This window comes from Ascaphus truei, chromosome 5 (genome assembly GCF_040206685.1).
Source record: "Ascaphus truei isolate aAscTru1 chromosome 5, aAscTru1.hap1, whole genome shotgun sequence".
Lineage (NCBI taxonomy): Eukaryota > Metazoa > Chordata > Amphibia > Anura > Ascaphidae > Ascaphus > Ascaphus truei.
Genome location: NC_134487.1, coordinates 60,851,159 through 60,861,875, shown reverse-complemented (window position 1 = coordinate 60,861,875; position 10,717 = coordinate 60,851,159). Strand labels below are relative to the sequence as shown.

Sequence of the window (10,717 nt, the reverse complement as noted above, 5' to 3'; positions counted from 1 at the left end):
AGTGAGTAAATACATTGTCAGAGTGCAATTATCTAAAAAAAAAAAAATTCCCCCCTCTCCTTTGCTTAAAATTCATACTCCCAGGAATTATCACCCAATTTAAGTGTTGAGTAATCTTAGGGTTAGGCTTGTATTGGAATAAATCTAACACTGGGAAGGTTGTGTGATTTCCCCCTCTGATTAATATTTTTATTTTTTATTTCACCCCCTCTATTTTTATATAGACCCTTATTTAATTGGCTCATTGATATTAATTTAATGGACTGACATGGCCAATATATACATTATATATTCATAGGACAGCTGTATTTTGGACTAAGCAATGGCAGTGACATGAAAAGAATTTAAAAAAATGTAGGTGAACACTTTTTTTTTAAAATCGGACACCTGTAAGAATGTTTCACATTGGTTTATAGACCTTTTGGTGGCTTGAAATATGATGGGTTTGCCTTCTATTAGCGTCTCCCTTTTATTGTATTGAAAATAAGTTTGCAGTTAAAGCTCCCATTTATCCTTTCTCTTCACCCCCAAAAGGGTCAGCAGAGGTTGAGTAAATGCGATTTTACCCCATTCAGATGCCTTGATGGCGAAAAATATATAAATTAATTTTTATGATGTAAAAAAAATAATAATTATATAATAATTAAATAATTATTGCCAAAAATTTAGCACAATTGCTGGGTTTCCCTGATCTTTGTAACTTATTCTGCTGGCTTTGACACCACGCTCCCCCCCTCCACCAAAAAATACAAATCTGGTCACCGTTTTGTCTGGAGGGCATTTATTTTGCCAGTTCTCAGAGTAGGGAAACTGGCAAGTTCCTAGACATTGAGGGGCCATGAAGCTTCTCCAGAGCACCCTCTGCTCAAGTAATCATAACAAAGCTGCTCAGAATGTGAGTTCAAGAAAGACCATAACATTAACCCACAGGAATTGAAAGAGCTCAATGAGTACTGTCCATATCTATTTAATTTTTTTTTTTTAATGTATTGTTACCTTGGAGTATTAATAAAATTTCAGGCGGATTTAAAGTGCTTTATTTTTGTGTTAAAAACGGAAATATTGCATATATACTATTTGACCCCACGAAGGGCTGATTTGCACTACTGTCATAAACAACACTATATATTTGATCCTAACAGTTTGAGGATCATATGTACTAAATGTTCTCTTCCATAAAACGGCTTTCTGTGCCGGAAGGGTTTGTGGCATATCTTTGGGTTGGTTGTACAAGTTTTATTACCGGTAAATAAAATCTCTCTTAACGGAACGTGCTACATTTCTGTAGAACTGTGCATGGGATACTAAAAATAATGGAAACTTTGGGAACGTTTTGGATTTCAAATAAATGGTTCTCACAAACCAGTGTCTTTATTGTATAGCTTTTTAATTTTTTTTGTTCAGGGTGGAATCACATCCTCATTTGGGAACACTCTTCTTGATATAAATCTGTTGAGGTAAGTAGAAAAGAGGAATAGGACATAGGCTGACAAAGTTAACAAGGATAGTAAAACCAACTCCATTCAACCCATAAAATAGAGCATATGACAGAAGTACTGAGCTTGACCATTCTCGCTACATTGAGGGCAGCCTGACCACTCTTCTGCATTACGTGGGGTCTGGAAATCTTGTCTATCTAGCGAGATCTCTGGAGGCACTGCTTATCTGTCTGCTTTTTTTTTTTGTCTTGGCAACATACTGTACAATAGGTTTTTACACTACACGAAATATAGGACTGTATATATTATATTTGAACATGGATCTGAGATTGTATTTGCATTGATTTTCTATGCAGTATATTCACTTTCAATTATTTGTCAAACCAGATATAAAATCACATTGATTAACCCATAATTTTATTTTTCGTTTCTTCTCCGATTTGTGTGTTCTTGATGGAGTTTCTGTATACTACATTCATCTGACGTTGCATAGTAGATGAGGTTGGAAAAAGACATATGTCCCTCCTATGCAAAATTTAGATGACTGTTGCTTTATCCTGTATTTGTAGTATATTGATCCAGAGGAACGCAAACAAAAAACCTCAGAGAAATTGCCAATGATCTTTGGTCAAGGGAACATTAAATTCCGTCCTGACTCCAATTAACAGCAATCAAACTTCTCCCTGGAACAACATCCTCCCCACGTTTACTTATATGGTATATCCCCCATATTCAAGGTGTGGTCGCAATGCTTTATAGAGGGGCATAATTTGTTTACTTCCCTACCATCTATTTCCGGTTTATTGGAAGATAAGATCTTATTTGCCTTTGCAGCTACTACATGACTTTGGGCACTATTACGATGCCTGCTGTCTATAAGCCTTCTTAAATCCTCCATGGATTCTCCTAATTTCCCCCAACCCATATTTAATTTGTAAGTGACCTGTTTATTCTTGTTACCCGAATGCATAAACTTGCATCTATCTGTAGTGAATCTCATCTGCCATTTAACTGCCCAAGTTTTCAGTCTATATCCAAGTCCTTCTGGGCAAAGATGATATCCGACTCTGATTTTACTACCTTACACATTTAGTGTCATCAGCAAAGATGGAGACTTCGCTCTATCTATCACCCCCTTGACAGTGTCGGACCGGTACATCGCGGGAGATTCATCTGGCACCCGGTAAGGCGGCGGGAGACTGCGTGCAGGTCTCTACTACCATCAGCTTGTCCTATTACACCGGGTAGCCGTGACCGCATGTCCGATTGAGGAGGGTTTTACCCCATCTGCCACGGGGGGTGTGCACCATCGGCTCGGTCGGAGTCCATCCCGGTTCCATACAGGTGAGATGGGGGTCATCTAGGCTCACACACACCATCGGCACTACACAAGGGACAGTCATTGCTTTATTTTTTACATATACCGGCTCATCAAGGCATTTTGTCTCAGTGCCTAATTTAGACTTTGCAATATTTGCAGCATCAACTTAGGGGTCCCCCCCCTTTTTTTCTACCTGCTGTCTATAAGCCTTCTTAAATCCTCCATGGATTCTCCTAATTTGCCCCAACTCATATTTAATTTGTAAGTGACCTGTTTATTCTTGTTACCCGAATGCATAAACTTGCATCTATCTGTAGTGAATCTCATCTGCCATTTACCTGCCCAAGTTTTTCAGTCTATATCCAAGTCCTTCTGGGCAAAGATGATATCCTACTCTGATTTTACTACCTTACACATTTAGTGTCATCAGCAAAGATGGAGACTTTGCTCTCTCTACCAACCTCAAGGTTAATAATAAACAAGTTAAAAAGCAGGGGTCCCAGTACTGATCCTTGAGGTACTCCACACAATTTTAGACTTACCAGAAAAGGTTTATGACCGCTCTCTGTGGTCTATCCTTCAACTAGTTTTCAATCCAGGTGCAAAAATTTTCCCAAATCCAATTTCCTTTATTTTGTACACTAACCTTGTGTTGCACTCTGTCAAAAGCCTTTGCAAAATCTAAATAGACCGCATCAACTACATTACACTGGCCTAAATTCTTACTTGCTTTCTCAAATAAATTAATAAGGTTTGTTTGGCACAACCTATCATTTATAAATCCAAGCTGACTATTACTAATAATTATGTTTAGCCACTAGGTATTCCTGAATATTTTTCCATACTAAATCTTCAAGTAGCTTTCCCACTATTGATAAACTTACATGTCTGTAATTCCCCAGTTGTGATATAAATCCCTTTTTTAAATATAGGCACCATGTTTGCTTTGTGCCAATCTTGTGGTACAGAGCCTGCTGATATGAAGTCCTTGAATATTAAATGTACTGTAATGGTTTGGCTATTACTGAACTTGGCTCCTTTAAGAACTCTTGGGTGTATGCAATCAGGGCCAGGTGCTTTATTTGCTTTAATTTTATCAAGCCGCCGCCCTATGCACTGCTTCCCAAGTTAACCAATTGTGAATAATATAGAGGTTGTGGCTTCCTCCTGTGGCACTATTTTTGCAATTCTTCCCTGGTAAATATAGAGCTTGAAGAAAAGACCAGAATGGTCTAATTATCTGCACCAGACAAAATTAATGCAAAATAGAGGGTGTTATTGACCCATAACACACAATAGCACTGGTAAACACAGAGGCAACAAATTTATTTACTACCTCTGCTTTTTATCTCTAGTAATTTGCCTGCCCATCTAACACTGAAAGGGTCTTATATTTTATTTTCTAATCACTTTGTTATTAAGGTACTTAAATAACTTTTTAGGGTTGATCTTCCTGTAGCAGTCTTTTTTTTTCTTTTCCTTGTGCTAATTTTTGATCCTTTTGCACCTTTTTTTGTTACATTCCTTCAAATTCTGATACTATGCCTCCATCCATCTGACTGTAATAATCAAAATGCCTGCCTCTTCCTTTTACTTTTTCTCCACTACCTGTTTATTTAGCCACATTTGTCCACCAAATCTATAATTCTATCAGCTCTACTAAAGGACGCTGAATCTTTCCGCTCTTCTTTCGCCTGCACTCTGCGCAGGGGAAACCGTAGTCTCCTCCAAATCCTCGGACCGATCCGCAGGATTTCTTGACTCGTAGCATATTAACTGCACTGCATACTCCCGGCATAACTAACCGGCAACTCCAGACTCTCGGTATCACTATCAACTCTCTCTGACTAATCTCGAACGAACGACGAACTCTACTCACCGGAGTTGGCTGCTAAATATAGAGCTAGCCCCGCCCCTCGTGATGTCAACAGGACCTCCCCTGTTGCTCACGCCTGCAGCAGAGTCCAGGCCTGTGTCTATCATTCAGGATAGGGCTATGAAGGGGGAAAACCCATGATGATTACTGGTGCCTGATCTTAACAGGACTTACCACAGCAGAAGGAAGATAGGTATAGCCTGTGCTGTTTACAGGGGGCTACACTGGTATACACTGGTAAGTGATAACAGTGACATCAATTTAGTAACATTATGTCAACAAGTACCAGATACAGTGGTAGATTCATGTTGATTGATAGGTGTTTTTTTTTCTTTTGTAGCTTGTAAATGTGTTTAGATTAAAACAGTTTATCTGAAACACTAATTACTATAAGGTTTGAATTCAAAGTGCGTGTGTTCAAAATGTCCTGGTGGAAAGCACACTAAAGACAAGAATGCCACTGATTACATAATCGATAATGTGTTGATCCAGCAACTCCTGAATGATACATTGTTTTATGAATTAGTTTTCTCAGTCCTAGCGACCATCCTTTATCAGGAATCATTTGTTCCGTTTTGGATCATAATTCTTGTTCTGTCTCAAGCACTTTATAACGTGCTTATCATCTTCGCTAGATTCCTTTTTATAACTGCACTTGATGAAGTCATAATGCCATCACCAATTCCGAATATTTATTACATTATCAAATCATTCTTAAATGTAGTAATCTACTGTGACAGTTCTATAATTGCTCAAATGTTCATGCAAATTGAATGATTTTTTTCTGCAAGAAGACAAAATAAAAAGGAACCTGTATGGTTTTCAAAGCTCTGTATACTATAATTTCAGCCATGAAGAGCTCCTGTTCTGCTCCAAAAGATACCTTTACATATATTTGGAATTGTATGTTTCTATAAATTGGAAAGGTTTTAATAGTCTTTAATCTAACCTGTGGTGAAAAGATTGGTTTTGAGTAGCTAAATGTTTTTTTTTTTTTTGGTCTATTTACTAACTTTTTAAAACTGCCTAGTGCCAAATATTCTAACATTTTAAAACTGCAATCCAAGTGGATCCTGCTTCCTTTTTTTTTAACATAATAATACACACAGTATTGAAGAAGGGGATCTCAGGAGCTGAACCCCATTGATTTAAGCTCAAGTTACCCACTGCTTCCTGAGCTACCGCCATAGGGTGTGCTGTTAGTAGCTGCAGCTTGGGCTCTTGTAATGGAGGTGTTCAAGACTCTGGTGGGCTAATAGGAAGCCGTGTTGTCATCTGATGCAGCTTTCTTTTGGTCTGTGTGACAAGGACCTTTAAACTGCACAGAGATATAGGCACCCCCTATGGAGGTATCTCGGGGAGCAGGGGGTCCCAGGAGCTGAAATGAACAGGGTTCAGCTCTGGAAACGCCCTGCTTCAATGCTATGTAATAAAAACAGTCCACTTGGATTGCTGTTTTTAAATAGATTAGAGGGGATATTTAATCAATGGGGATCATCAGCACTCAAAGTAAAACCACAAAGAAGAAAAGAACTGAAAATGTGGTAATTTCATCTGAAAAATAATGCATGTCTGGAATGTCTGGGCTTCTATTGACTGGGGAAGGCACGGAGGAGACTTGCAGTTGACTTCGCTCTTCAAGGATTATCTAAGGGAAGTACCATGGGTCCAATAGGGACCTCTGGTAATGGGCCTAGTGAAGGGTTTTCCCCGAAGCTCTGCAACCTTCTTTTTTTTTTTTTTTTTCTCTTCCCTATGTTGCCTTGCCCCCCAGCATCAGTTAGTATTTACTCCCAGGTTTTTTCTGTATAGACATCTTTTCATAGTTGGTTTTGTGGATTTATCTACTGTATGTTCTAATGCATGTAATTTGTTCCAGATGATCTGTTGTGCCATTGGTTTAGCCTGTGTTTTCTTTGTGCATTTTGTTTTTATTCATTTTTCAGATTACATTTCGTAATTTTCAGTACTTTCCTTCTTTGTGATTTTATTTTCTTTGAGTACCGAGGACCCCCACTGATTGATATAGTTATTAGGACTGGAGGGTTCGTTTTTGTCCTTGTGTACTGTTTCTCTTACCATTGGTTAGTGTATCAAAGGAAAGAAAAAAAGGGGGAAATTGTCGCCATCAGTTATTACAAAATTAAAATATACAGTAGTTGTGCACAGTACCCCACAAAAAAAAATATCTGTTTTAGAGTTGCTATCACAATAAGTTTCACACAGTTAAAGTAAGTCTCATTTATATGAAGTGTGACAAGACTCAATTGAGCCTCATTCAACAGAATCAGACAAAAAAAAGAATTTGTAGAAGAAACCAAAAAAAAAAAAAAAAAACCAGCGCACAGCCATAGAGTTAAAAAAACAAACAAAAAAAAAACAAATCAATACAGACATACATTCAAAACATCATAGAAAAAAATAACAGATTGTAGTAATACGTAGGGGTTGGGTGACCCCACAAACTCTGCAGCTCACACCTACATTGGTGCTTTCTCAAGGACTAGCCAAAATCTACACCTGACCCTTAAGTAATGATTATGTTACCCAAGGCTTATCTAGCCCAGTGCTGTTCTGTTTTCTTCTATGTCCACATAAGTTTGGTAGCCCAAGTTCAACGTTATTTCCAGCATACTCAAATGACCCGGAATGCAGCAAGAGAGTAACAGTGTGAATGGTTGCTGAAAAACTTAGTATGGAACTCGGCCAAACCTATGAATTTTTACCATAAATTCTAGTTAAGGGATTTGTAAAACAACCTATCCCTGTCATTTATCTGGTTTCTTGGAGATATTCCTCCAGTACAGAGAAATTGTCTGAAAAAAAAAAAAAAAAACTAACTGTACAAAGCTTATTTCAGATGACGAAAAATAGGCAGTATTACACCTTTTTATTGGAGCAACAATGGTTAGTGTTAGCATATAAGTGTTCCTGACCAAGAACCACATTGAGGTATTAAAACGTGTGTCTAATAAAAGGAGGGTTATTACCTATTTCCTTTCATCAGAACTATTTCCCTCGATTATTGTATTCTCCTAAAACAAAGAGCCCACAACATTTTCATTTAGTTAAGGTCTTTAGATGTTGGCACCAGCGATCGCAGCTTGAATGATCTGCTTCAGTTTCAACAGTCTCATTCACTAGCTTCAGAACTATTCTATTAAATGTCATTTGTATAGTGCAGTGCCTCCAAAATATCTTTGGTCATCTACAAGGTCAGTGAGAATCAGGAAACTTCTATTACAATGTCATATGGTCCGGTTTCTCTAAAAATGCTCATATCACTTAGATTGTAAGCTCTTTGGGGCAGGGCCACCCTTTGCCGTGTGTTGTCATGTGCTTGTATCCCTTGTTTGTACTTTACCTTGTATTGTCATGTTGTACAGCGCTACTTAAATAAAAGGATGCCTACATATGGGGTTCTGGGACAGGCAGCTAGGTATAGCGCACCCCCAGCAGCACCTTAGACAGCAGATCCTGGTAGAAACTAAGAAATACCCAGCCTGGCAAGTACATCACCGTCACCAACCCCATGAAATTCAGAGGGTAATGAGAATAATCCCACGAACACGCGTTCCAATTGCGCAGCCCCCAGCCCCACGCAAACTCCCACGCATACACGAAGGCGATGTAGACGGGGAATCTCCTCCACACTCCCCATCCCTTGCCACAGCCCAGGTAGAAGTAGAGCTTCTCCACCACCAGGCTGCAGCTGCCGTACATCAGGAAGGACCACAGGGACGTGTGCCCGCGCAGGGGGGCCGCTGGCCTCTCCAGGGCGTTGAAGATGGACGTGAAGAAGACCTCGTCCAGGAAGCCGTGCATGCCGAAGAAGACGAAGCGCAGGAGGGCGGGCAGCCGGTGGGCAGCGCCGGGGCTGCAGCGCCCCTGGCAGTAGTGCAGCCGCAGGAAGCTCCTGAGGAACACTTGCGAGTGGTAGACAGCCAGCCCGTACTGCAGCCCCAGCTCCGCCGCGCCCAGCGCCCGCTCCTGCAGGCAGCACTGCAGCAGCTGCAGGCCCACGAACACTGCGGGGTAGAAGACGAGGTGGAACGCCGGCGCCGTGCCCGGGAAGCGCCCCCTCCGCAGGTAGACCTGCTCCAGGGCGAAGTGAGCCAGGGCGTGCAGCAGGCAGCGGGATGGAGAGGAGAAGCCCAGCAGGTTGTAATCCTGGCTGCCAGGGAAGCGCCGCACGCAGGAGCTCAGCACGTCCAGGGTCAGGCCGTGCATGCCGTAGAAATACAACCGCATCCACGCGGGCAGGGGCTTGAGCGAGGTGGGAGGGGAGCTGGCTGCCGGCGTGTTGGCCTCCTGCAACCTCCAGGCGCCGTCGCTCCTGCCCATGCTGCTGGCGCGTGAGTGGTCCGGTGTCAGGGCTGCATGGTGGTGGGTGCTGCTGCAGAGCGGCACTCAGCAGCCCCTCCTTGTGTGCTGCGCTCTGCACTTGTCATAAGAAGCACACCCCCTCTCACCTGAAGGCCTTTTATATCTCGGGTCATGCACGAAGTCATCACATGGCACCATTGTCCTATTCATTTAGTGCACAGCTGCTGTTCTTTTCCCCATCCCTCATACTCACGTATTGCTGCTGGTGCTGGTGTTGTTGTTGTTGTTGTTGAAAGAGAGATGTGGGGAATCTCTTCATCTTCCATTCCCTTGCATTGGGTGAAGGATATTTCCATCTGGTAGAACTGGAAATACAAGAGTACAATGCATGCTATATATAGCTAACAAAGAGGCTGAACTTCACCTGATGTCTTTTGAGAATGGCAGTGTTGCTTTCACATCTCCCATAAAGCAACTGGAACAGTCCCTGAGAAAAAGTAGTGCCTGGCACTTCTCCCTTTGAATCCTCACACTTGTGCATTATGTGTGCACTGTTGTCTTCTCAAAAAAAGTTATTAACTCCATATTTACTAACATTTGCCTTTCAAAAGCATATTTGCTCGTCAGCTGCCGAGAGGCCTGCAATGCATTTAAACGTGGAAGTAAAGCGGTTTGTTAGTAAATGCTTAGTTAACGCCTATACCAACCTGTCTTTATAGGCAAAACATCGTACAATACTCTTAATTATATTAATACACATCTCAGCCAGCAGTTTGTCCAGAGTAGCAGAAACCAAACACAACACAAGGGTCTAATGTTTAACTTTTTAACATTTTGCTTTTTATTTTAAATGCAGACTTCTGTCTTCACTAGTTTTTCCTTCAATCACTTCAGGGTACCAGAATATTCACTTACTGTATGTCAATTTGTACTGGAATTAAATGTATAAAACTTGTTATATGAGTTTTTTTTAATTTTGACTGAGCTCTTGGGCCCAGGAGTAACTGCTAACTGTGACAAGTGATTTAAAGCAACAATACTACTTTCCAACTTTTTTCTTTTTTAATCATTTTTATATGTAAAGCGTGTGACAATGTATAATTCTACATTCTTACCTAAATTGGCAATCATTTGATGCTCCTGTTACAAATCTGTTAAAATCCTGATTGTGTGCCTAACATAATGGCTACTTTAATCAGTGTAACTCAGTAGATACAATGTATTCTTATAATTCTAAGGTAACATTATCTATTGTTACAGTTTACATCTCAAACCGCTGGGAATATTTGCAACAAATGATCACAAACAGGAAAGTGTTGCAAAGACCTTGCACTGCTGGGGAGGTGGGTTAAAACCTGCTACAGAAATCAAAAGATGCTCAATGTACAGTAATAGAGCTCATTAAACATGGCATTAAGAGTTGAATTTTATAATAAAAAGGTATTAAGTATTATCAAATACTATAAAACTGATTTATATTAAAAAAAACCATGTAGGATACTGCTTGGATTGCTCTTTTAAGGGATGACCCTGTGTCGTTTGTATTGCCCTTGGGATGAATAGATCTTTTGAAAGCTCCTTGTACTGTCCCCTAATATATTTGTATATAGTTATCATATCCACTCTTACACGCCTCTTTTCTAATGTAAAGAAATCTAAATCAGCAAGCCTCCTCTCATAAATCAGATTTCCCATCCCCTTTATTAATTCGGTGGCTCTTCTCTGAACTTTTTCTAGTTCCATAATGTCATTTTT

The 10,717-nt window shown here is 40.3% G+C and overlaps 1 protein-coding gene across 1 annotated transcript; it reads right to left on the bottom strand.

The window, feature by feature from the left end:
* Positions 1 to 6,335: 6,335 nt before the first annotated feature.
* Positions 6,336 to 9,397, bottom strand: TMEM229A (transmembrane protein 229A). The gene has a single exon (XM_075599884.1). It carries the CDS (start codon positions 8,978 to 8,980, stop codon positions 8,072 to 8,074), a length of 909 nt encoding a protein of 302 aa, XP_075455999.1. The 5' UTR covers positions 8,981 to 9,397; the 3' UTR covers positions 6,336 to 8,071.
* Positions 9,398 to 10,717: the final 1,320 nt, after the last annotated feature.

What these genes read in the sequence shown, in the direction of transcription:
- TMEM229A (XM_075599884.1), bottom strand. Translation starts at nt 8,980, where the DNA reads ATGGGCAGGAGCGACGGCGCCTGGAGGTTGCAGGAGGCCAACACGCCG.